The 27,238-nt window shown below is 44.1% G+C and overlaps 1 protein-coding gene and 1 pseudogene across 4 annotated transcripts in view; one reads left to right on the top strand and one right to left on the bottom strand.

Annotated features, from left to right (window-relative positions):
• TESMIN (testis expressed metallothionein like protein) overlaps nucleotides 1-19,853 on the top strand; it is a 40,678-nt gene extending 20,825 nt beyond the window's left edge. For 2 of the 4 annotated variants that reach the window (XM_072757333.1, XM_072757332.1), the window contains 4 exons: nucleotides 10,901-11,003; nucleotides 14,376-14,513; nucleotides 16,415-16,590; nucleotides 18,193-19,853. In XM_072757333.1, coding sequence (XP_072613434.1) covers nucleotides 10,901-11,003; nucleotides 14,376-14,513; nucleotides 16,415-16,590; nucleotides 18,193-18,385 — 610 coding nt within the window. In that variant the 3' untranslated portion in view covers nucleotides 18,386-19,853. The remainder of the gene's footprint in view (nucleotides 1-10,900; nucleotides 11,004-14,375; nucleotides 14,514-16,414; nucleotides 16,591-18,192) is intronic. The other 2 variants (XM_072757335.1, XM_072757334.1) reach the window with 1 other exon arrangement.
• Nucleotides 4,702-5,070, bottom strand: LOC112923964 (histone H2B type 2-K1-like; annotated as a pseudogene).
• Nucleotides 19,854-27,238: the final 7,385 nt, after the last annotated feature.

The following is a 27,238-nucleotide window of genomic DNA, read 5'->3' as shown; positions in this document are numbered from 1 at the left end:
TCCATGCAGGGAGCCTGACATGGGACCAGATCCTGGGTCTTCAGGATCATGCCCCGGGCCAAAGGCAGCGCTAAACCGCTGAGCCACCCAGGCTGCCCAATGCCAATGTTTTAAAGTGTTTGTCAGAATGGCCAATAAATTAAAAATAAGTTTAGAATATATGTCATCTCGGATCTCTTCAAACATTGAGACTCTAAAATTCTAGAGTACGGTGTTCCTGTGTCCAAACTATTTTCTTGGGCAGCATTTTCACTTTCTTGTTAAGTTGCAGAGTAGAATTACCCAGAAGCATTGAAATGTTGCCCACTTCCCAGCACTAAAGTAATCTTTATCTCAAAGACAGCGCCTATAACAGAGTGATGCTCCTTCATGTGTTTCACAGACAAAAGAGGGACCACCAAAGCTCACTTGGTGGCTGTGGATGCGGTTTCCTAGGGAACAGGAAGAGTGGCCCATGGAAGGGGGCCAGTGCAAGTCCCTAGAGCAAAGAACACATAGACCATGTACAGCAGTGGTGAAAGCACAAACTCTGGGTGTACTCCTGGAGACCGCCAGCCACACTGGTTCATCCACCAGCTGGCAGTCAGACTTTCTGCCATGGGAGATTTGGAGCCCTGAAGCCCATCTCCACCAGGTCTGTCGAGCAGGGGAGCCTCAGACCGTAGAGGACGGTGCTTTGTTAGCTCTCTTGCTGCTACCAACTGAAGCAGAGCAGTTTGGGCCTTTTCAGAGAGGGAAGTGATTTTGCAGGGAATTTTGAAGGGAATTCAAGAAATCCAGCCATATCCCAAGTTTAAATAGTTGTGCTGTTAGAGTTTGTTCTAAATTTATGAAGTTTGTTTTTTTCCTTCTGGCACCTGGAATTGATATTTATGAATGGGATTAGGTAGGGATCTAATTTCATTTATTCCCCCATTTGTACAACTAATTGTCTAGCACCATTTATTGCAAAACATTAATATAGTTCCAGTGATATGCAGCACATTTCATGTTGGCTGTCAGGGTGTGATGTCTGTGTGTGGTTCTGGTTCTGGGTTCTCAAATATGCCTTGTGCATGGATCCCACTTGTTATAATGATTCGTCTCTGGACCTCCTTCACTTTTGTATTTAAACAACTGTCTTGTCTGCAAGTAAGGACCATGACATATTTCCCTATCTTTATTCTATTTTCTTTTTTCTTGTCATATCGTATTAGCGAGGGTCTCTACCACAGCCTCTACCATGTTGGGCAGTACTTTTGCTCCTGGTTTTATTAATAATACTTCTATTATTCCCTTGCCTGGCCCTAAATAAGATATTTGCTATAGGTTTTAAGGAGATACTCCATGGTTACATGCTGTATAATAGAGACTCTAAACTGCAGTCTTTTGGGGGCTCACATGGCAGCTTCAGCTTAGTCTATCAGCCTCCCTTGTCAGCTGTTCTGCCGTCCTCAATGGAAGGCTTCCCCACCTTCACCTTCATTCCAGCCGCTAGGGAAGAGAAAAAAAGGTGAAGGCACCCTTCTCACCTTTCAAGGCATAACCAGAAATTGCCCAAATCACTTCCACTCGTGCTCCACTGGCCAGAACCTTGTCCTGTGCTCAGATCAGGTGAGGTTGGAAGCCAGGAATTGTGGTCTTGAGTGGAGCCACCCATGTGCTCATCTGAAATGCTACTGCTGTAGAATAGGCGGACAGTGGCTACTGTGGAAGGGCTGCTCCTCCACTGCACACCTGCATCAAGCTAAGGGGGTTTCCTTCTAGTTCTTCTGTTCCTAAACATAGGTGTCCTGTTTTGTTTTTTTTTTTTATTATTATACATGAGTGGTGAATTTTATCAAAGTCTTTTTCCTGCATTTGTGGAAATGATCACTGTTTTCTTCTCTTAATCTTATAATATGATCTATTACAATAAATTTTCTAATGTTAATCCTTGTACTCTAGGGATTGAACCCAAATTGACCATGATATACCTGTTTTACCTTTTTGTAAACACTGCACGATCTGGTTTTCTAATAATTCTACCTAGGGCTTTGCATCTTTTCTAGAGTGGAGTAGATCTACAATTTCCCTTTCTTACATGTCTAAAATTTAGTTTTACAAAACCAGTGTTTTGTATTTCTAATAAAATGCACTGTTAGGCTTCCCTACCCCTGCCCCAGGCTCTTCTGTGAAGCCTCTGAGAAAGTCCAGGTTAGGTGGCACTTGTTTGTCCTTGAAGTGTGATCACCCCTCTGCCTGTAAAACCTTTGGGGTTGGGTATCTTTGTGGGCTGCAGTGGGAGAAGGGGACAGGCTACCTGGTCACTTTCTCTCATTGCTATTGCTTTTTCTAAGTTTTTATTCTGGAGTTGATGTGGATGTTTTACATTTTTCTTGAAAATTGTTGAATTCTCTAAATTTTAAAATCTACTTGTATATTCTTATTTATATATTCTTGTATTGTTTTAAAAGTTGTCTCTGTACCTGTAGTTACTGCCCTGTACATTTTCTAAGTTTCCACTATTGTTGCATGTCCCTCTTCTTTTTCTTGATCTTTCCTATGGGAAGTTGGCCTATTTTGTCAGCCTTTTCAGGGCATTGGCTTTTGGTTTTCTGGATTTTCTTGCTTATATTTCTGTTTCCTATTTCAGAGGTACATTAAATTTTGCTCTTTACTATTTCCCCTGCACACCTGTATTATTTTACTCTCTTGTCTTGCTAGCTTTTTGTGCTAAATGCTTATTTTCTCTTTTTAAATTTTTTTTTTTTTATGAAATGCCTTTAAACCTTAAGATTAGCCCCCTGCACTGCTTTAATGCACACACAAGAGTTGGTATGAGGTGCTTTTGTTGTTACTCAATTGGAATATTTTTAAATTTTCATTGTAACATTCTTTTCACCCACGAGTTATTCAGATGCACATTTTGTAGTATCCAGATGTGTATGTGTATATGTATGTTGATATATGTTTAAACTACATTTTAATTGTTAATTTTTTGCTTTGATTACTGTGTGGTCAGATAATGTGGTCTATATGGTATCAATGCTCTGAAATGAACAAAGACTTCCTCTATGACTTAATGTTTGATTGATTTTTAAAATATATTAACTTAAACATGTATATTTGTACTTGTTGGATGTATTTACTATCCATTAGGTCTGGTTTGTTAATTTTGTTGCTTAAATGTTTATTAAATGTTGTGTAATTTATCTGTCTTTGATAAAAATATGTTAAGACCTCTCACTAGTTGGGATTTTTCTGTTTTTCCCTATAATCCCATTTGGTTGATATGTATTGAGTCTGTAGTAAAGGGCATATAAATCTATGGTTGTTGTATCTTTTTGTTGAATGCTTCCATCAACTGTTAAATATACTCTGTATCCTGTTGCTTTTTGCCTTAAGTACTTTCCTTGTGGACACTCATGTTGTCACCCTTGTATTCTCTGGTTGGTGTTACCAAACACACTCCCACTCATTCCTCCCTGCACACACATTCTGGTTTTATTTTAGGTGTGACCTCTGCAATCCAACTATAGCTGGATTATAAAAAAGCAAATCTAATAATTCACATCTTTTAATAGGCTTCTTTAATCCATTTGTACTCTTTTTGTCATTATTGATATGTGTGGACGTATTTGTACCACCTTATTTTTTTGAAGTTTTAAAATTTAAGTTTTTTTTGCCCCAGTCAGATGGCAGCATTCCATACATACTTTGTATATCTTGTTTTGTCATGGAGGGTTTTTTTGTGGTAAAATATACATAACAAAAAATTTATGATTGTAACCATTTTTAAATGTACAATTCAGTGGCACTAATTACATCCACCATGCTGTGCAACCATCACCAACATCCACTTCCAGAACTTTTTTATCATCTCAAATAGAAACTCTGTACCCAGTAAATAATTGTTGTCCCCTCTCCCCAGTCCCTGGAAACCTCTGTTCTACTTTCTGTTTCTGAATTTGCCTACTCTAGGGACCTGTATGAGTAAAATCTTTTGTGTCTGGCATCTTTCACCCAGCATCCATGGTTCATCCCTGCTGTAACATGTATCAAAATTTCATTCCTTTTTAAGGCCGACTCCTATGCCATTGTGTGTATAGACCACATTCTGTATGGCTCTTCATCTGGTAATGGACATATGGGTTGTTTCCACCTTTTTGGCTACTGTGAATAATGCTGCTGTGAACATTAGTATACAAGCATCTGTTTTGAGTCCCTACTTTCAATTATTTTGAGTAGATATACCCAGAAGTGAATTGCTGGATCATATAGTAAGTCTGTGTTTTAACTTTTTAAGGAACCCCCATAGTGTTTTCCACAGTGGCTATGCCATTTCACATTCTCACCAGGAATGCACAATATGCACAATAGCATCTTATTTTGTGTTTTTCTGATTACAGGTTGTTTTTGTTGTTTTGTTTTTTTGCTTCTTTTTGCCTGATACATGTTTTAGGAAATTAGCACTGATGGCAAAGTAGAGGAGGTTGAAAGTGAAATTAGTTAAGAGGCTATATCACAAGACTGTAGAAGAGGTGAGAAAGACCTGAACTGAGGCAGGGATGGTAGCAATTAAGAAAAAAACAGACATATACATTTACTAATTTATTCCACAAATATTTTTGAATGTCTGTGATTTCAGGAATGAGGAAGGCTGAGGTGAACAAGATAGTTTGTTGTTGTTGTTTGTTTGTTTGGGGAGCAGCTCACTCTTTATTGATAGAAGGCCCTGAGTCACTTGGAGCTGGTGTACTTGGTGATGGCCTTGGTGCCCTCAGATATGGCATGCTTGGCCAGCTCCCCAGGCAGTAGCCAACGCACTGCCGTCTGGACCTCACAGGATGTCAGTGTGGTCTGGCCCGTGTACTGGGCCAGCCGGGCAGCTTTGCCAGCCAGCCGTTCAAACACATCATTCACAAACGAGTTCATGATGCTCATGGCCTTGGAAAAGATGCCGATGTCAGGGTGCACCTGCTTCAGCACCTTGTAGATATACATTGAGTATGTTTCCTAGCACCAGCTATGCTTTTTGGACTTTTTATCACCAGAACCATGGCCCCTGCGGCCCCCAGACTGCAGCTGCTGCCCATGCTCGGTGCCCATCCTCCTGCCTGTCCTCTTGGCACACACGGTCTAAGGGGGAGATGGACATGAATAAAATAATCATATACATAAAGGTCATTGCGGAAATGTGGAAAATGTGCCAAAGGAGTAGTAGTGGGTGTGTGTAGGGGAGAGTTGATCAAGTATGAAAGCCAGCAAAGGCTTCCCTAAGGAGGGGTATTTAGATGAGGAGAGTTAATCAGATGGAAGTGGATTGAGAGTGGATGACTAAGAGTGTTCTAGACAGAAGAAATAGCACATGAAAAGGCCCTGTGACAAAAGAAGGAAGGAAAAGGGTTCTGGAATGGAAAGGAGGCCAGTGCCACTGGTGTAGTATTGTTTACCTTCCAAAATATATAAAATAACCTAAATGTTCAGTATGAAGAGAGTTAACTGAATTATGATGCTGCTGTAGAAGGGGACACTGTGTAGTCACTGAAATGGTGTTTAAATCAATGTATGTGGGAAATACTCATAATATTGATGAGTAATAAAAACAAGTAGTTAAACTGATTACTGATATTGATAACTAACAAAAACACACTGAAACAGTGTATAGAATATGATCTTGTTTTTGTTTGTGTATAATATGTAATTGAACAACATATGTTTATTTCAGTATGTGTAGTTTTAGAAAGTCTGAAATATGTTCACCAAATGATCATATGTGGAATTCTGAGTGATTATAATTTTTTTCTTTTTGCTTATTGATATCCAAAAACTTGTCTTCAACAAATGTGATTTACTTGTATAAAGATAAAATTTTTAAAAAGACATTTATGAGCCAGAATCAGTAGACTTGAAACCTCCTTAGGTGTGGGGAAAGGTAACTATCAGAAGGGACTCGGGATAATGTTAGCCGTGGATGGCCCCATGGATGTAGAGAGGGAGCATAGCTTGAACAGAGAGGGGTGGGAGAAGATTGCAAGTTAAAGGCCAGACACACTGAGTTGGAGGTAAAAATGTCTGACAGGAAGTTGAAAATGTGTTTCTGGAACATAAGAGTGTCACAGCTGCTGAGACAGACATGCAGTGAAGAGGTCCTTTCATCCCCAGTAAAGAGGTTGTTGATTGCTTTTGAGAGCCAGTGGGGCAGAGAAGAAAGTTGGAGTGAGGTAGAGTAAAAGGTGAATGGGTGACGAGGATGGATAAGCAGCAGATGTAGATAATCCTTTCATGACGTTAGTGGAAGAAGAAAATGAGTATTTTAGGGTAAGAGAGTAGGTTTGAGGATAGAGATTTAAAAATCTTCAACATAAAGTTGAAAAAAGTGAAGGGCAAGAGTTAATAAATCAAACCAATCAGCAAAGTATGTAGAACAAGAGAAGAATTGTGCCTGGCCTGGACCTCAGTGACTAAGGGTAGTTTGGGTATAAAATTCTGGATTGTTGGTTTTCCTTTCAGAGCTTTGAGGATGCTGTTTTTACTATTTCCCATTATTTCTAACAATAAGTAAGCTGCCAGTCTAGATAATCTGTCTTTTCTCTCTGAGGCTTTTAACATTTCCCTTCTATCTTTTCTTTTTTCTCTGTATTTATCTTTTTGGGGGCTCATTAAGTTTTTGAAGTCAGAGGATCCACAACTTTCAACAGTTCTGGAACATTCACAGGCATCCTCATTCCACAGCCTCTTACCTTAGTTCTCTTCTGTCCTGTAATGCTGACCTGCCATTTGCTAGTCCTTCTAACTATGCACCATTCCTCTTAACCTCTTTTCTGTGTTTTTAATCCCTTTGTCTTTTATGATGTGCCTCAATCTAATTTCTTTATCTTTCAGTCTATCCTTTCTTGCTTTTAATTTAGTTATTATTTTTATCCATATTATATACACATAGAGGTTTTTAAATTATATATATATTTATATTTAAAAGATTTTATTTATTCATAAGACACACAGAGAGAGGCAGAGACATAAGCAGATGGAGAAGCAGGCTTCCTGCATGGAGCCTGATGCAGGACTCAATCTCAGGACCCCAGGATCAACCTCAGCCAAAGGCAAATGCTCAACTGCTGAGCCACCCAGGTGCCCCTATTTTTATCTTTTTTAAAGATTTTGTTTTTAAGTAACCTCTATGTCCAACATGGGGCTCGAACTCACAATCAAGATCAAGAGTTGCACACTCCATAAACTGAGCCAGCCAAGCACTCTACACACATAGTTTTAAAAGCCAAGTAATTATATAAGACTTGTGACAAAGAATGGTAGCTCCCTGACAATTGTCCATTATTTTTTGATCTCCAGGAATTGTCAACACTTTAAACAGAATCTTTTAATATTTCCACATATGTAAATAATATGCCTGCTTTGCTAACTTCTTGGCTTTTCTATTTGGGCATAATCTCTTATTTTAGCATCATGGAAGATGTGGGTTTGGCTCTGTTTCCTCCCCCCTCAACACACACACACACACACACACACATTTCCCACATCCAGACATTAGAAATATGTGGTTAGATCAGTAGTGTTTATATTTCACAACTAGGGAAACACTACTCACTGCTAGACCTTGATTAATTTCCTTTCCTGAACTTCTCCATCTTTTCCTTTGAGTTAGTAGTTGGTACTTAGCTTTCTGTGTACATGGCATTAATTTAACTCTGAACTGCCCTCTGGGTGTATAGCTGTCTTCCCACCATGCTCAGATCTGCTACATACTAGGCTGTGTTGTCAGAGGAAGCCTTTCTCAGAGCCATTTGCCTGCCCCACTCTGGGTGGCATGGCTTCCAGGCCTGATGGACAGCTCTGACCGTGGACTCTCCCTCTGCCACCACACTAAGGGCTTCCTTTGCTTCCTTCTCAGGTTTGACTCCCTGATTCCTGGATCCCAACCATCTCCCTCATTTGACTCACTGCATCATTTGATGCAGCACATCCTCCAAGAACATCCTGAGAGAGGGTGCACAGAGATTATCTTTCCAGAACCCCCATGTCTAAACCTCCCTAATATGTCCTCACACCTAGACAATTATTTTGGATTGGATAGTTATTTAGATTTCCAATTTCAGTTCGATTTCAAATGTTGAATTTTTCTGCAGAATTTTGAAGGTTTTGTTGCATTTTCTTCTAGTTTTCAGTACTGCTATTGAAATTTTGATAGTATCTTTGTTCTTGCCCCTTGTGTGAAACCTGCTTTATTCTTTCTGGAGCCTTGTAGGATCCTCTCTTTGTTCTCTGTGCTTTGAAACTGGATAGTGAAGTCTTGCTTTGCGACTATCTCACCTCTTGTGCTGGACACTTGGCAGTCTTTTTAGTCTGCAAACACATGCCAGATCTCTAATTACATAAATCTTGGGCTTAGGAAACAGATTCTACATTTTTCTTTCTCCTGCTGTTTTTACTTCCCTTTTTTGGGGGGTGGAGGGCAGGGGTCCTACTTTTCATATCTTCTGTTAAGATAATGCTCTCTGTGATTACTCCCCCCCCCAAACATAATTTTTATACTCTGTTTTTTTAGGTATAATTTTCTTGCCTCTTAATCTGTCTAAGGCTGCTAGTGCTCCCACACACATACATACACACACACACACACACACACACACACACCCCCCAAGTTTCCTTTCCCTAAACAGTCTGTTTTTTTGGGCTTCTTGTCTTTCATGTCAGGTTTCCTGAAATATCTGCAGATCTCTGGCTGTCACTCCACTCACATTTAAGAATGAGGCATAAGCTTCCTGGGGACTCTTGGTGGTATGACTAAGCCATCTTTTGGGGGACTCACTGTGGGGCTCTTTCTCTCTGTATTCTGTCTTGGTCTGGTTGGCATCCTGAGAAAAGGCTTTTCCACTGTGGCGCTAGGATTCTAGGGGTCAAGGAGAAGAAATCCTCAAGTCTCAATATTCACCTTTCCTTCTTTGGTTCATTGTGATACCCACCCGTCCTCAACTGTTTTACCTCAGAAAGTAATTTCAGTATCTTGCTACAGTGGTGGAGAGAAGGGTGCTGGAAAGGGGAGGAGCCCGGGGGTTCTAAAGAGAACTTCAACCAGTTCTCTTCTCATCCTACCCTCCTGCACTCCACTCCAGAGCAGACTGCAACCGCTGCATCCGAGTCTTCAGAGCTGCTTCTGCTTCTTCCCTCTCTCCTGATGGGCCAGGGTTCAGGATTCTTCAGTCTGTCACTTATAACTCTCTCCCCTCTGCTTTCTAGCCTCCAAATTTCTGTCATCTCTTCCTTCTTCTGTCCATCCCAGGGGTCAGGAAGCCTTAGGAGACACACTCATATTACCCCTGTGCTTCAGAGAGGGATGTATCTCCACTCCTTCCATGAAGTAGATTTGTGGAAAGGTTGCCTTTCAAGGATCCATGTTTTACATGGTGCAGGTGGCGGGGGGCTCTCTGGTGCAACTCCCACCTCTCATAGTCCTGACTCGGTGTCCTGTCTCCTGCATGAGCAGGCTCTGAGTCACCAGGGACCTGCAGATGCCCCAGGACAAAACTTGGCAGCTACAGAACTCTTCCCTCTAGGTGCATAGTTTTTTCTTTATTTTACCTCTGATAATCTCTTTACTTTCTCTTGGCTTGACATGCATTTTAAAATATTATTTTAAAAAATTGAAACAAATGTTAAAAGAATAATGTTTAGGAATTCTGTGGGGACTTTTACAATACAGTAAGGTTTCTAGAGACATCTGGTCTACCACGTTGCCAGACATTGGCCCTCCTGGCATCACACAGCACTGTAAAGGAAGCATGTTCATGGGATGTCCTGAGCTCCCCTGGGTGGCCCCTTGAGACTGGTAGGTTGGATGCCACGACTTCCATTTTATAGCTCAAGATGCTGAATGACAAATAACCTATATCAGTTAACATGGGGACCTGGTGGCAGAGCTGACATGAGAAACCTGGATTTGAAGCTCTTTTCAATGACTCATGCTCTCAGGAGGGAGCAATGTGGGTCTTCTCCAGTCACGAACGGAAGCTGTGGAGTGGCTGATGAACTCCCGAAACCTCCCTGGGGTTCAGGTTATAGGTAAGATATTGGGAGTCCTTGCCTTAACACTGAATTTTTACATGAGTTGAGAAACATGTCATATCCCTGCCCACACTGAACCATTTGAGCCACAGGCCTATAAATGCCTCTGTTCTGCAGCATGAGAGCAGGAATCTTACAAGAGCACAGCTGTAGACAGCTGATGGTTTTTCAAGGAACACCGTTTCTGTCACCGAGTAATACCTTTATGACCTCCAGAATTCCAGGGCACAGTGGACACATTTGGGGACAAATTCTGCTAAAAAAGCTGTCTTCCGAATCTGAGTTCCCCAACAGCACTTTTATTATAAGAGAATATGATAGCAGTCACGTCGTACGTGTGTTTCTTCCACCATCCGTCTCTTCCCCCATATGTTAACAGGGAGTGGAAGTAAGATCAAACCCAAGCCACATTCAGCCTCCAGGCCCCATTAGTTTTCACTCATAGTCAATGTCTAGCCAGGAAGAGAACTCAGCTTCAGTTGTGTGGGTGGACTGGGAGTGGTGGTGGTTGATGGTGTCTGCCTGCCAGTGCTCCAGCACTGGTAGTGCTCCTGGGAGAGATTCAGTGGGCACCTAGGGACAGGAGGCAATGGACAACAAGGGACAGGATCCAGGAAATTGTTTTGCTCTGCAAACTCCTATATTATGAAACCAGTGGTTTTAACTGGTTTCTCTTTCTCCTCTGTCACTGGAGAGCATCATCCCAGGTGTTGTAGCTTTCATAAAAAAGGAGTCAGAATCATCTAAATAAAAGTTGTACTGAACTACAGCATGTTGGCAGGCTCTTTTCCTATGTGGGTGCTATTGTCATTTGCTCATGCCATCCACACCTTTGACACACTGTGTCGTTGCTTCACAGGTACTGTGATTGCTTTGCCAGTGGGGACTTTTGCAACAACTGCAACTGTAATAATTGTTGTAACAATCTACATCACGAAATCCAACGGTTTAAGGCCATTAAGGTAACAATTTTTCCACTAAATACATGCATTCTAAAAGTGTTTTAAAGTGCTTAAGATATGGGGTGCCTGGGTGGCTCATTAGGTTGAGCGTCTGACTCTTGATTTTGGCTCAGGTCATAATCCCAGAGTTGTGGAACCAAGCACTACACTAGGCTCTGTGCTCAGCACAGAGTCTGCTTGAGGTTCTCTCTCTCCCTCTTCCCTTTCCCCTGCTCACACACTCCCTCTCTTTCTCTAAAAATAATTTTTTTAAAAAAGTGCTTGAGATATTCATAAAACTATCATCTCTAGAGACTCCCAACTGATTTCAATATTGGGAAAACCCAAAGTGTTGATGAGTATACACTGAGTAGGATTCTTCCTGAAGGTGGCCGTGGACAAGAGCTGTAAGGAGTTAGCAGCCGGAGAAAGATCTTTATTCTCTACCATGTGGGATGACTTCAGTGGCACAGCACTGTTGGAAGGTTCTGATTTCAGAATGTACAAATGTCCACTTTGTCTTGTGTTGGGGTTTAGAGATTTGGGTCCTGTCATGTAGTACATAAGCCTGAGCTTGAAGAGTGTAGCCTGAGAGGTGTAGAAAGTCTGCTGTTCAGAGAACTGGGTAGAAGTTCTCAGCCACAACTCATGTCTAATTTTTATTCTCCATAGCTCTCAGGTAAGGGGAGAATTTGGACTTTCCTCAAGGGGCCAGCAGCAACTCTGGCAGCCCTGCGCTTGCTAACAGCTACATACAGGAACCTGCAGTTTTCCTCCCTTCTTGTAGGCATAAAAGATCATTAAAGAAGGGAGGATGGGTAGGCATGGGGCCACCAGCCTGCTCTGGGGGCATATTTTGGTGCCCCTGGTTTGCAAAGGGCAATGAAGGACTAGCCCATGTAGACTTGAGACTGTCGTGCTATCTCGTGGTTGGTCTGTTTTGTTCCTACAATAATTTAATTCTCCTCTTGAATTACAGATAAATCACTTGAAAATATCTTACCCATTTTGATATAGCCAGATCCAGGGGACAGAAGAAAATTTTGATGCCTCTAAACTTTAGTAGTGTAGCATTTTCTTCAGGGTTAAAGGATTGTCTCTCATTGGATGTATATAAGTTTTATTTAAAAAGTGTTGGCATTTTCAAGCATTGCTGGTCGGAACATAAGTTGGTACAGCACTTGGGGAGGTTGTTTGACAGTAGCCTCTAAAGCTGAGCCTTGGTACATGCTATCATCCAGCAGTTTCATTCCTGAAAACAGAGACAATAAAAATGAGTGCATGCGTTGACCACAGACACACACAGTAGCCCCACCCTGGAAGCGACCCAGTGTCCATCAGTGGTAGAATGTTGTATTGTATGGTGGACTACTACACACTAGTGAAGAAGGCAGTCCCACCATGCACTGCACGTGGATAAGTCCCGTGGGCACTGTGCTGCTGAAGGAAGCCGGGCACAACAGTGTCCGTCACAGGGGCCCACACACAGTGAAAGCAGTGGAGGTCAGCACAGTGGCTCCCACTGGGGTGTCAATGGGGACCAGTCCTGGGAGTTCCTGGGGGCTGGACTACCCTCCAGTCTGAGCTGGGCAGGGGTTACACAGGGCATACTGGTGCTCTGTTCATCATGCTCCACCCCACGGATGGGTGCATTCCCTGCCCCTCACCTTCCATAGAAATAAAAACATACAATAGCAGCCTCACTTGAGGCCAGTGCTGTCCAAAGGACCTTCTGTGGTGATGGGAAGGCCTTGTGTCAGACGGCGCAGACCCTAGCCATTAATCTGTACGAGGAGAGCAAAGGGCAGGGGGTGCTACTGTGTTCCTCAAATTGCATCAAATCACTTCGTTAATAAAAACATGCACACATTTGTCTGTCTAGATGGATCATAGAAAGATACATAAAAAGAGTTAAACCAGCCAGGATAAAAAGCTGAGCATGTTGTGTGAGCAAGGCGTGGCCCGTAGGCCGAGTGTCTGGGCTGGGTTAAGCATAGGGAAAGGGATTTGAGTCCATCACTGGCCATTTATTACTTAATCTCTTGCCCTTGATTTCTTCATCTGTGAGACAGAAACAATAGTATTTGTTCCCCAAGGCTGCGGTGAGGATTAAGGGAAAAAGTGCACATAAATCGCATAGAAAGGTGCCTGGAACTCAATCAGTGTTTTTGTTTTTTTTTTTTTTAATTTTTATTTATTTATGATAGTCACAGAGAGAGAGAGAGAGAGGCAGAGACACAGGCAGAGGGAGAAGCAGGCTCCATGCACCGGGAGCCTGATGTGGGATTCGATCCCGGGTCTCCAGGATCGCGCCCTGGGCCAAAGGCAGGCGCCAAATCGCTGCGCCACCCAGGGATCCCCCTCAATCAGTGTTTAATAAATGTGAGCACCATGGCCCCAGCTATCTCAGGAAAAAAGTACACAAGAAATGCTGGAAAGGAAATAGAGCCACACGGACACAGTCATTTTCTTCGAGTCTTTAATATCCAGTTATTTTACAAATAAGCATGTCTGACTTTGAAACTCAGGAAAAAAACAATGCCTTTTACAGTGTAAAAGAATTAAATGAAACAAGAAGGGGACACACTTTTTTTTTTTTTTTAAGACTTTATGTATTTAATCACGAGAGACACACAAAGAGGCAGAGACACAGGCAGAGGGAGAAGCAGGCTCCCTGCAAGGAGCCCATTACAGGGCTCCATCCCAGGACCCCGGGATCACGACCTGAGCTGAAGGCAGATGCTCAACCACTGAGCCACCCCAGCATCCCTGGATGCACTTTAACTATGGAAGGACACACTGCCTCATGTGGCTCTTTTTTTGCTTATTTTATTTTATTTAAATTCAATTAATTAACATGTAATGTATTATTAGTTTCAGAGATAGAGTTCAGTGATTCATCACTTGCATGTAACACCCAGTGTTCATCCCATTACATGCCCTCCTTCATGCCCATCCTCCAGTTACCCTGTCCCCCCACACTCCCCCTCCAGCAACCCTCAGTTTTTTTTCCCTATGATTGAGAATCTCTCATGGTTTGTCTCCCTCTCTGAATTCATCTTATTTTATTTTAACCTCCCTTCCCCTGTGCTCCTCTGTTTTGTCTCTTAAATTCCACATATGAGTGAAACCGTATGATAATTGTCTTTCTCTGATGGACTTAATTCACTCAGCATAATACCCTCCAGCTCCATCCACGTGATTGCAAATGGTGAGATTTCATCCTTTTTGACGACTGACTGATAGTCCACTGTGCTGTGTGGCTCTTCTAAAGCAGCAACTGGATTAACACAGCAGACAAATGAACTTTCACTGAATGTTGTTCAACTTTCACTGAATGTTGTTTTTAAATAAAAGGTACATCTTGATGGAGTTTTGTGTTTTCTGCCTTAGGCATGTCTTGATCGAAATCCAGAAGCTTTCCAGCCAAAAATTGGGAAAGGGAAGTTGGGAGATGTGAAGCCTCGGCATAACAAAGGCTGTAACTGCAGGCGCTCGGGCTGTCTCAAAAATTACTGCGAGTGCTACGAGGTGAGCCCCCCATCCCACCCCCCAGGGCCCTGGGCTCAGTGACACAGCAGATGTACCCACGGTTCCTCCGGGAGGCTGGCACCTGCTTCGGGCCCACTGCATGGCCCTGCCCACTCTGCCACAGCACTTCGGGAGCTCCCAGAGGTGGGCCTTGCCTCTTGCTTGCAGAGCTTCGTCTCTGGGCTGGCGCTCAGAGACCACAGCGGACAGTGGGCCTTGGCTGGAGGACAGCACACGTCGTGGTGCAGAGCCGCCTATGGACCAGAGCATGTGCCTGCTCCTCACAGACCCACTGGGGTGGAGAGGCTTGCTCTCTCTCTTCATCTTCCCTCTTCTTTCTTGGTGTTGAACGAAAGCGAGGGAGAGGAGGGAAGAGCCCTCAGACCTCAGCTGCAAAGCAGCCGGGAAACCCTTCCTTAAAAAGCTCTCCTTTGGTTTGCTTGAGGTCTTTGCGGGGGGTGGAGTGGGGGGGAGGCACCTGTGAATTTTACTTTTAAAAGGTTGTCACATATGGTTGGGCTTGAGAAGAGTCCTCGTGATTTGGGGGACACATGTTGGATGGCCTGAGTAAGCAGGCCAAGCAGTCCCCCAGCTGGGATTGTGAGAATGCAAAGTCGTGCCGAGATACAGAATTCAGTGAGGCACCTCCCCAGCAAAGCAGTTTTCAGATGCACTGACTGCATCCCTGCCTGCTCTTCACAGTACCCTCCCTGCTGCCTGAGACAGTGAGCAGGCTCACTTTCTGGAGGCTGAGCCTCTGCCAGGCAGCAGCCCACATGAGGTGCAGCTGTCCTGTAGTCTCCAGAGGGGACTGGAGATCCTGAAAAGCCTCTTGCTCAAAACAGCCAGAGGTGCAGAGTAGAACACAATAGATACCCTTCGATGTGCATCTCTGAGCTGACAAGATCTGAGGGACAGCCCTAGCAGCTGAAAGAAAGAGGGAGCCACAGCAGTTGGCAGGGCCAGCTTTCAGACTGCCCGGTGGCCTGTGTAAGCAAGGGGTTGGGCCCTGGCTTGCCAGGCATGCTCCCTGTGGCAAGAAACGAATCCCACCCACAAGTAAGCAGCAAGGCCTCCCCTCACACCCACTCAAGGCCTGCCTTCGGTGGGTTTCAGCCTCTACCCACCTACACATTCCCCACAAGAGCAGAGCCAGCATGACATGGGCCCACCTAGGAGATGCTGCAGGTTCGATTCCAGACCACAAAGCAACAGAGCAAATACCGCATCCAAGCAAGTCAGATGAAGTTTTTGGCTTCCCAGTGAAGATAAAAGTCCTGCTTACAGGACACTGCAGTCTATTAGGTGTACAGTAGCATTAGGTCTAAAAAACAAGGCACGTACCTTCATTAAAAAACCCTAATTATTCCCTGAGCTCTTAGTTACCATCACTGGACACAGATCATAGCAAACATAAGAATAACGAAAGGTTTGAAATGTTGAGAGAATTACCAAAATGTGACTGAGACACAAAGTGAGCAAATACTGTGGGAAAAATTGTGTCAACAGGCTTGCTGGACACAGGTTGCCACAGACCTCCCGTGTGTGAAAACCACCTTGTCTATGACATGCAGTGAAGTGAGGTGAGCTGAGAGAGCTAGAATCTTATGACCCATGACACAGTCAGGGGCAGCACTCTGCTGGCATCCCCTGCAGAGAAGGGAGAGTGACCCCCTCTCTGCTCGGGACTAATGCTCACATTCACATGCCAGCCTTCCAAATCCCCTCCCTGTGTTTGGTGTGAAAATTGCAGATTAAACACACACACACACACACACACACACACACACACACACACACACATACACACACACAGGGTTACCTAAGGTCCACATAGAATGTGTTGTTTTTTGATGAATTATAGTGCAGTCTGATTTTATTGAAGTATTTTATGTTACCAGGCCAAAATTATGTGTTCTTCTATTTGCAAATGCATTGGTTGCAAAAATTATGAAGAAAGCCCAGAACAGAAAACACTAATGAACATGCCCAACTATATGGAAATTGGAGGGTTTGAAGGCAACCATCATTTGTCACCAACTAAATTCTCAGGACTACCAAAATTCAGAAAAGATAGGTAGGTACTGTGAAAAGATAGGTAGGTACTCCAAAGAGGGGAAACAGGTTAATTTGAGGACAGTTAATCTCTACACCGGAAAGAAAGTGTGTGTGTCCATGGGGTGGGCATGAGGGATGGGGCGGAAGCAGCAGCTCCCCTGCTTGACCAGCCTTAGGTCCCACTTTGTGTTTCCTCGTGGGGCCCACTGCTGAGACTGCTCTGTCCATCGGTCTTCCTGGGCTGTTACCCGTTTTGTGCACAAGCAGAAGGGCCTTGCAGGGACTGTTGACAGGCCACTGCCCTTGGGCAGTGAGGCCACAATCTCAAGACAGAGACACACAGACCTGAAGTACTCCTTACCATATGAAGTGACAGCGTGCCTACTGCGTCCCTTACTGGAGGGTTCATGGATCTCACAGTAGGTGGATAGTGTCCCATTTAACTATTCCGAGGCCATACTATAATCCTAGCAGATCTCAAAGGTTGAGTGATAATTTTACTATGTACTAGACTAGATTTATCCATTAAAAAAAATGCCTTTCAACTCAGTACCATGAATGAAATCATGAAAAAGCACCAGATATCATTAATTCATATAATTCTGCAAAGCCAAGTTTATGCTTATTTGGTCAGAGACATCAGAAGTACCATCAGAAGTGACCTGCAGAGGTCTTTATCAGTAAACATTTACCAGATGTGGCTTCATCTTCTGTGAAGGGGCAAGCGAACATGTTATCTCCTGGCACTGGGATGCTGTGTGTCAGGTTGAATGTGATGGAGCCTCCACATGCTGGAGTCTGGCCTCAAAATACTGTGACTCTTGACCCAAGGGCAGCCCTATTCCTTGAGCTTCAGCAAAAGTCGTTGTGTGTTGTCTGTCTAGAGAGATTTCAACCAATTCCAAACTCCTGTGTCTATTTCCATAATCCAACACTTTTTAAGACTATAGGAAGTTTTCCAGAACTTCTGCTGTCTGAGCACTGCTTGGGCAAGTGTCTAGCTAAGCCAGGTTGCCCCTCGAGCCCAGCGGGGGCGCATGGACAGTCTTGTATGATATGGTCTTGCCATCTTTGGGAACCTGGTTAAGGGTTCTAAGGGGTGTTGGGAGAGGAGGCCAGGCTGACAGTGTCCCTCCAACGGGGCAAGTCCCCAGAGCCCTTTGGCATCCTGGAGTGCCAGATGCCCCTGGGGAGGATGGGGCTGACACCAGGGCACTGGCTTTCCTGAGCGTACATATTCTGCTCAGAGTTTGGACCAGGCTGCATGGCTCACCTGTAAGGCTTATCTCAATCTGAGATTCCTGCTTCCACCGCTGCGCAGCCCACCAGCGTGATGCAGTAGCCCCGGTGCCTCTGAATGTTGTAGTGGATCTAACTTTGAGGACATTCAGAATCTGCTGTGAGAAGGAATGTCAAGAGGTAGACCGGTTGCCTGTGCTCTGTGTTACTCTTCTGAAAGCAGTCCTTCATATTGTCACAGTTTCCAACATTAGGAAGATACCGTTCGATTTTAGGGGTGACGTTCTTTAAAATACCATGACAGGGACGTCCCCTTGAACATATAAGATATTTAAAATGTGGAGCTGAGGACGGTGGCCTGTAACTGCTCTGTTTCTGCCAGGCAGTCTTCCTCGTGCATCTCCTGGGAGGTGGTGGAGGCCACGTGCGCCTGCCTGCTGGCTCAGGGTGAAGAGGCCGAGAAAGAGCACTGCTCCGAGTGCTTGGCGGAGCAGATGATCTTGGAGGAATTCGGGAGGTGCTTATCACAGATTCTCCAGATTGAGTTTAAATCCAAAGGGTTGAAAATTGAGTAGCGTTACAGCATGGTAAAATCTGAATGCACATAGATTTTGCTTCAGTATTCTAAGGGAAAGAAATCTATAGTTGAGAGGTGGTTTGAGGAACACGAGGCCGGGTTTGCATCAATGGCTGTGTCACTGAGGTCAGGCTTTCCCTCTGCATCCGGGTGCCAAGGGGATTTACTCAGAGTGGGTGAGGGTCTTGGTGATCAACGCCCCCTCACCCCGGCTTTTGAGAAAGCACAGACACAACTAACCGTTGTTGTCTGGCCCTGGAGAGAGAGCGTGGATTCCTGTGATGCTGGGAGGATTGTCTGTATTAACAATGAGGGATGGAGGGAGGAAGCAGGCTCTGGAGATAAATAGCAGTTCATTCCCACTGGCTTCACCCAGTCTTGCAAATTTTCCTCTCGAGGCATCTCTGCCTAAAAAGCCATAATGATTTTTTACTAAAATTATTTTGAAATACTTTCTCCAGATGGGCTGCTAAGATACAGCGTAAAATCTCTCAACAGCCTTGAGTCCCTTGAGGAATTCCTGAGTGTGAACATTTTCCCAGAGTCACACAAATGCTCTGTCTCCCTTAGGGCCACCATGAAACACAGGCCATAGGGTCACACTTATGGGGCTGAAATTTATCTAGTTTCTTGTGTGTTTTCATTTGAATGTGGAAAAGCTCTATTATCCAATTAACTTCTCCCTAATTACTGTTCTAATATTATTACTGTTTGTTAAAATATGGTTGAAGTAACTAGTTTGCAGAAGCCAGCAGGTAAGATTAGTTATTAAGTTGACTCTCTTTTATTTCTTTTGAAAAAGCAAAACGATTAAAATTTCCAATGTCTTCCATTGTTGTAATTAACTTAGTAACTATAAATATATTCATCCTGTTCTGTGTTTATGAATAGCATTGGCCCCTTAGAGTATGTTTAGAAAATTTACTTGCCAGCACAGCACCCGCATAAGCAAGGGGCCCAGCGGCTGGCTGCCGTTTAGTAGAGTTGTATTCAGAACAGCAAGTTCTGATGGGAAACCCTAGAGGGAAAGAAATAAACTTAATTCTTCACCATTTCAATTCCCCTTTGGCTCCTCCGGATGGAGATTCATGGTGACAGGCCAGAGGCAGAGGCCTGGGTGCCCCATGCCTAGGGACACTTTCTCAGCCCCTTGTGCATCTGGGAAGGGGTGGGAGGGGTGCTGCTGGAGGGGACCCGTCCACTCCACCCTCGGCGCTGGTGGGGTCCTGAACCAGGACCTGATCCCCTTCTTGGGGGGCGGCCTTTCCTCTGCGTCTGTCCTGAAATGCTGCCAGTGGCAATGTCTGCAGGGCCTTACCAGTCACTTCACATTTTCTAGGAGCCATATTTGAAAAAGTGAAGAGGAGTAGGTGAAATTTATTTTAGCAATCTTTTATCTAACCCCATATATTCAAAATACTGTCATGTCACCGTGTAATCAAAATAAAAATGATTGAGGTATTTCACATTCTTTTGTATGGACCACATCTTTGCAGTCCAGCGTGCATCTTACAGGCACATCTCTGCGCACACCCGGCACATTTTAGAGGCTCTGGAGCCGCATGGCACAGGTATGGAGGGAGGTAAAGGGAACACTGTTCTCCAGAACTATTCTGAGATAAAGAGCTGCCTATAGAGGTCCCGAAGCCAGGGGTGGTCACCTATAGAGCCCCAAGAATGTCCTGGCCAGGGAGGAAGATGAGCAACAGCCTTCGGGTCAGGGACCCAGCACGACCCAGGAGCTGGCCGGAGCCCAGGTTCGTGTGAGGCAGGGGACTTTTCATGCCAGGCCAGGATACTCTGACTGTGGCCAGCTATACTGAGCGGGAGCCTGAAAATTAAGGGAAGGCCCATCCCTGTAGAGTTTCTCGCCAGGGAGAATTTAGTAAGCCCATACAGCTTTTAGAAAATTCAGTATGATAAGTGAGAGCCAGGTAGAGCCGTGTATCAAGCCAGTGTAATGCCCAAAGGTGACAGTTACATAAGAGACTTAAATATCTAAAAGTACATCTTCTGGGACGCCTGGCTGGCTCAGTGATTTAGTGCCTGCCTTTGGCTCAGGGTGTGATCCTGGAGTTCTGGGATTGAGTCCCACATCGGACTCCCTGCATGGAGCCTGCTTCTCCCTCTGCCTCTCTCTCTGTGTATCTCTCATAAATAAATAAATAAAATATTTTTAAAAAATCAAAAAGTACATCATCTGTTGCTGGTAAAGAGCCAAGGCCATTTTAAAACTATATAAAAATAAACATAGCATGCCTTACTTCTGGATGTGGCTGTGCAAAATGAACTGCCTTGTAGCTCTCTCCTGTATCTACTAATAACTCGGCCGCCTCTGTGATTAGGGTGAGACTATCTGCTGGGTTTTCAGAGGGTTTTTTGGTGTCGTTCCTCCCCAAATGCAGCTTAGCTTAAAGCTTGCCTTTTTGAGAATCCGAAAAGAAGTCATAACATGACATGCTGAAAGAAAGCCACTTCTCCCCTCAGAATAATAGCTAGACATGAGACAGGTGGCATATCCCCTCCACCAATCTGTACTCCATTTCTCTGGACACCAACTGGGTGTCCTAATATTACTCAATTTAGTTATGTCGCTAACTTCCTGGAGTTAGTGTAGGATGACCGAGGTTAAGGGCTCAGTCCCCGCCACTGTCCTCAACTTCAGACACCAGCCATACACCAGTTGCAAGTACTGGGTCCTGAGGAAAACCCATACACTTCTGTCTGACTTGGCTGTAGTTGGAAGCTTCCGGGAACGCCTCTTTGGGTCTGAAAATCTGCTATAACAGTTCACAGAACTCAGGGAAACATTTTACTTGCTATTACCAGTTTATTGTAAAGGATATTGAAGGATTCATATGAGCAACCTGAGGATGAAGTACATAGGGCAAGGTTCAGGAGCGCACTCTGTCCCTGTGAAGCTTGGGGCGCCACCCTCTGGCCTGTGGCATTCACCAACCCCAAAATTCTGAACCCTGTGTTTTAGGGATTTTTATGGTGGCTTCATGTCATAGGCACAATCAAGTATCAACTCAGCCTCTAGCCCCCTCTCCTCCCTGGAGCGTGTGGCTTGGTCTTTCTGGTGACAAGCCCCCAGTCAGGAGCCCACCCAGAGTTGCCTCATTAGAACAAAAGACACTCCTACCATCCAAGAAATTAGAAGGGCTTTATGAGCTCTATTAGGAAACAGCATAGAGACCAAATACATATTTCTATTTGCACATGCTGAAAATTTTCCCTCAATTAACCACAAGCTTGTACACAATACAGAAAACATGAGAACATAGGAAAAGCCTATGTGTATCAAGCCAGTGTAATGCCCAAGCAGAACCTTCTGCTGCCTGGGGAATCTGAGCAGAAACCTGTGTGTAGTCCTCTTCTTGGCTCTGAAGCTCTTCATCTCCTTACAAAACCCTGCACTAATTCCCTGAAGTTCCACTGAGGCTGGTCGAATTCCAGTGGGGTTGCAGCTTAAAACCACAAGAGATAAATTATTATGTGAACTAGGTGAGGACACTGATTGAGGGAAGTGAAGGTGGAAGTTTCTTCTAAGATGAAGATGGTGCCTGGGGAATCAGTGTGGGGAAGAGAAGAGCACTGGAGGGGCAGAGGCAGCTCCTGCTGCAGCTCTCCCCACAAAGGCCACCAGGCTCAGGAGGGCAGAGGTGACAACACCAGTCAAGTGCTGTCAGGATTCCGAACTCTGGCCATTCCCATAGGTGTGCGGCCATATCTAGTTGTTTTCTGTTGCAATTCCCTGATGGCCCACGGCCTGGAGCATCTTTTCATGTGCTTGCTTGCCTTGCCTTCTGTGTATCTTTTTTAGCAACTTGTCTGCACAGGTCTTTTGCCCATCTTTTAATTGGGTTCTTCATTTTCCTGTTGCTGAGTTTTAAGAGTTCTTTGTGTATTTTGGATAACAGTCCTTTATCATATATATATGCATTTTGCAAATATTTTCTTCCAGTCAGTGGCTTGTCTTCTCATTCTTTCAATAGTGATTTTGCAGAGTAGAAGTCTTAAATTTTAATGAAGTCCAGCTCATTAATTGTTCTTTTATGGATCGTGACTTTGGTGTTATATCTAAAAAGTCATGGCCATGCTCAAAGTCATCTAGATCTTCTGTGTTATGGGAGTTTTAGAGTGTTGCATTTTATGTTTATGTATATGGTTTACTATGAGTTTCAATTTTTGTGAAGTAAGATGTGTCTAGATTCCCCCACCCTTTTCTTGCATGTGGTTGTCCAGCTGTTTCAGCAGTATTTCTTGAAAACACTGTTTTTGCTCCATTGTGCTGCCTTTGCTCCTTTGCCAAAGATCAGTTAACAATATTTATGTACGTCTATTTCTGGGCTCTTGATTCCATTCCATTGATCTATTTGTCTATTCTTTTGCCAACGTCACACTGTCCTGATGATAGCTTTGTGGAAAGTCTTCAAGTCGGGTGGTAGTCCATCCTTCAACTTTGTTCTTTTTCTTCAATATCATGTTGGATATTCTCAGTCTTTTTCTCTCCATATAAACTTTAGAATCTGTTTTTTAATTCCTACAAAATAACTTTCAGAGATTTTAATTGGGATTGCATTGATTCTGTGGATCAAGTTGGGAAGAATGGACATCTTCAAAATATTGGGTCATCCTATCCATGAACATGGAATATTTCTCCAGTGATTTAGCACTTCTTTGATTTCTGTCGTCAAAGTTTGTAGTTTCCTCCATATAGATCTTGTACATGTTTTGTTAGATTTGTACCTATGTATTTCACTTTTGGGGGTGCTAACATAAATGATATATTTTTAATTGCAAACTCCACTTGTTCATTGGTGTTATACAGGAAAGGAATGAACTTTTGTGGGTATTTTTTTTAAGATTGATTTTTTAAAACTTTCTTTTTAAAAAAAATTTTTTTTAGATTTTATTTATTTATTTATTGAGGGTGGGGGGGGAGAGAATGGCTGGGACACAGGCAGAGGGAGAAGCAGGCTCCATACAGGGAACCTGACGTGGGACTTGATCCCGTATCTCCAGGATCACACCCCAGGCTGTAGGCAGCGGTAAACCGCTGTGCCACCGGGGCTGCCCCAAGATTTATTTATTATTTGAGAGAGAGAGAGCAGGGGGGAGGGACAGAGGGAAAAGGAGAGAGAGAGACTCTCAAGCAGACTCCCCACTGAGCATGGAGCAGGATATGGGGCTTGACTCCATGACCTTGAGATCATGACCTGAGCCAGAACCAAGAGTTGGTTACCCACCAGACTGAGCCACCAAGGTGTCCCTAAAAGCAATTAACTTTTGTATATTAACCTTGTATCCTGTAACCTTGCTATGATTGCTTTTTAGTTCCAGGAGTTCTTGTTGTTGATTTTCTGGTTTCCTACATAGACGGTCATGTCGTCTGCAAACAAAGACAGTTTTATTTCTTCCTTCCCAATCTGTATGCCTTTTATTTCCCTGCCTTCTTGGAAGGACTTCTTGGAAGGACTGGGACTTCCTTCCTTCCTAGCTAGGACTTCCACTACAGTGTCCCCAAGGATGAGAGGGGACATCCTTGCTTTGTTCCTTATCTTAGCAGGAAAACTTTTGGTTTCTTACTATTAAGTATGATGTTAGCTGTAGGGTTTTTTGGTAGACATTCTATATCAAGCTGAGGAAGCTCCCCTCTATTCCTAGTTTGCTGAAAACTATAAATGGGTTTTGCTAAATGCCTTTTCTATATCTACTGATATGATCATGTGACTTTTTTCCTCCTTATCCTGTTGATGTGATGATTACATTAACCGACTTTTGAATGTTGAACCAGATTTGCATATGTGGGTTAATAAATTCCACTTGGTCATGGTGTGTAATTCTTTTTATATGTTATTGGATTTGATTTGCTAATGTTTTATTAAGGATTTTACATCTCTGTTTATGAGAGATATTGGTCTGTGGTTTTCTTGTAATGTCTCTGGTTTTAGTATTAGGGTAAAGCTAGCCTCATAGAATGAGTTAGGACTTCCATCTTGGGAAGAGGTTATAAAGAATTGGAATAATTTTTTCCTTAAATGTTTGGTAGAATTCACTTGTGAACATATTAGGGCCCTAAAATATATTTGAATAGCTTTTAAAAAACTAAACTTTTTATTTTGAGATGATTGTAGATGCCTAGTTATTTGTAATAAATGATACAGAGAGATGCTATACACCCTTTATCCAGTTTTCCCCAATGGTAACATCTTGCGAAACTTAAGTAGAATATTACAACCAGGATGCTGACTTTGATACAGTCAAGATGCAGAACATTTCCACCACTTCAAGGATCCCCAAGTCATCCTTTATTTATTTATTTTTCCCAAGTCATCCTTTAAAGCCATATCCATCATCCTCCTTTCTAAACCCTGGGAGCCCCTGACCTGTTCTCCATTTCTATACTTTCATCATTTCAGGAATGCTATATAAAGGATCATACAGTATGTAACGTTCTAAGATTTTTTTTTTTTTTTTTTTTACTCAGAGGAATTCTCTGGAGATTCACCTGGATTGGGGCATAGCTTAGTAGTCTGTTACTTTTTCTTGCTGAATGGTAGGTGCGTGGGGTGGATGGATGGCAGTTTAACCATTTACCCATTAAAGGACATCTGGGCTGTTTCCAGTTTTTTTGCTATTACAAATAAAGCTACTGTGAACATTTGTGTGCAGGCGAATTTTCATTCATCTGGGTTAAATGTCCAGGAGTATAATTGGTGGGTTGAATGGTAGCTACATGTTTCATTTTTAAAGAAACTACAAAGCTGTTTTCCAGAGTGCTGTACCATTTCACATTTACAACAGCAGTGGATGGGTGATCCGCTTTATCTGCATTCTTGCTAGCAGTCGGTGGTATCACTATTTTTTTATTTTAGCTGTTCTGATAGGTATTTAGTGGAATCTCATTGTGGTTTTAATTTTTATCCCCCTACTGACTAGCGATGTTGAACATCATTTCATATGCTTATTTTCCATCTATATATCTTCAATGAAATGTCTGTTCCTGTATTTTGCCCATTTTAAAAATTGGATTATTTGTTTTCTTCACTGTTGAGGTTTGAGAGACCTTTATATGCTTCAGAGAAATATATCCTTGGTGGGATATCCCTTAATGTGACATGTGGTTTGCAGATATTCTCTCCTGGTGCTTAACTTGTCTTTTCCTCCTCTTCCTTGGTAAGAATTACATTAACCCATATATCAAGATGGAGAGAGTCAGCTTTACTCTGCTACAAAGACAAAAAGAAAACCTAGAACTCACCACTGTATCATCCTTGGGTTCTGAGGTCTTCCCTCGTCTTGACCTTTCAGTCTTATGCTTGCTTTATACAAAATGTCCAGGGTTGTACTTAGCAAGGGAATCAGGAAGGATTACATCTACTCCATCTTCCTGAAAGCAGAAATCAGCAAACTTTTCTTTAAAAGTTGGATCAGAGGTGGTCAAGCTTTCTGCTTTCTAGAGCCATCTTAGTTTGTATCATGGATAAAACAGGGTGAAATCCAGGCTGTAAAATGGAGCACAGAACCTCTTGCTTTGCAGTGTATTAAAGCAAAAGTTCACGGGCTGCACAGTAATCAGCTGTGATCTTTTGTGTCTTTCTGAGACTCTGCCCCTGCACTGGGACTCCTTAGCCCCCCACACCTCTCCCCTTCCTCCTCCAGGGGCCTCAGGAGCAAGACTCTCCTCCTCAGGCTCTGGACAGACACTGGGGAGGGGCTCCCCGGCCTCGGCCTCAAACTGTGGAAGGAGGGTCTTGATGTCAGTCAGCTTTCATGACTGCACTTTCATGGCATGGAGAGAGCTGCCTCCTCAAGGAGGTAAATAACCTCCTCATTCTCCTTCCTCTTTCACTCAGCAGGTCATCTGGGTTGTTGTCAGAACTACCTATAAATTCACTTCCCCTCATGGCTGGCGGACTTTTTGTCTTAAAAATTCTGCCATTGTCGGCAGCTGAAGTATCCAGGATGGCTGTAGCCTGTTCCAGCCGCGTTCTCTCTGGAAGTGGAGAAGTGTCCTCCACAGATGCCCCGTGAGGACTGTCCATTCATCCATCACGCTGCTGGGCCGCTGAGGGTACCGAACCTCTCTCAGTCCCTCACTTCCCTTCCCTGGGGAGCAGACGGCGGCGTGTGGCCCCTGACCAGCAGCAGCACTGGGCACTTGCTGGGAGGGCGAGCTTGGGCTCCCCCGCTCCCCAGAATCAGACTCCCAGAGGAGGCACTAGAGGAGGGGCCGGGTGAGCTGTGGTCCCACAAGCCCCTCCTAGGTCTGGGAGAACTAAAGAGTATTCAGTGTGAGAGAGGACAAAGGAGGCTGGTGGTGACCCGAGATACCGACCAGAGATGCCCGTGTGGCTGGGTGTGCAGAGGACCCGGTGGCTGCTGTTGCACACTGAGCTGGGAGAGTGACCCAAGTCTGAGCACAGCGCATGTGTGTGTGGGGGGGAAGGACAGAGCTGATGGAGTCCTGGAACCACGTGGGAGCTGTGGGAGCCACAGGAGCCTGGGAGGGGGCAGCTTCACAGGGTGGGCAGAAGGGCGCAAGGGCTCGGCTCGGTCCCTGCCAGCAGGGGCTGGGTAATCGGCAATCAGCCTGGATTCTCACCTGGGGGAGCCTTAGAACACGGCGGGGGGGCCTCCAGACTCTGTGTCCCCCCACCCCGGGGCGCTGATGTGCGGCAGGGGGCAGAGCCACTGCTGGAGGGCAGGGCCCTGGAAGGTGTCCCTCCCCCTCCCCCAGCTCAGACCTGCCCCCAAAAAGGCTCTAAAACTCCCAAGTTCCAGTCACTGTTAACAGGCTTGGTGTGATCTGTTGTTGGCGTGATCTGTTGCTTGGTGTGATCTG

This window comes from Vulpes vulpes, chromosome 5, assembly GCF_048418805.1.
Source record: "Vulpes vulpes isolate BD-2025 chromosome 5, VulVul3, whole genome shotgun sequence".
In the NCBI taxonomy this organism is placed as follows: Eukaryota; Metazoa; Chordata; class Mammalia; order Carnivora; family Canidae; genus Vulpes; species Vulpes vulpes.
Note: the sequence above shows the minus strand (reverse complement) of the source record. Positions and strands in the feature narration are given on the sequence as shown.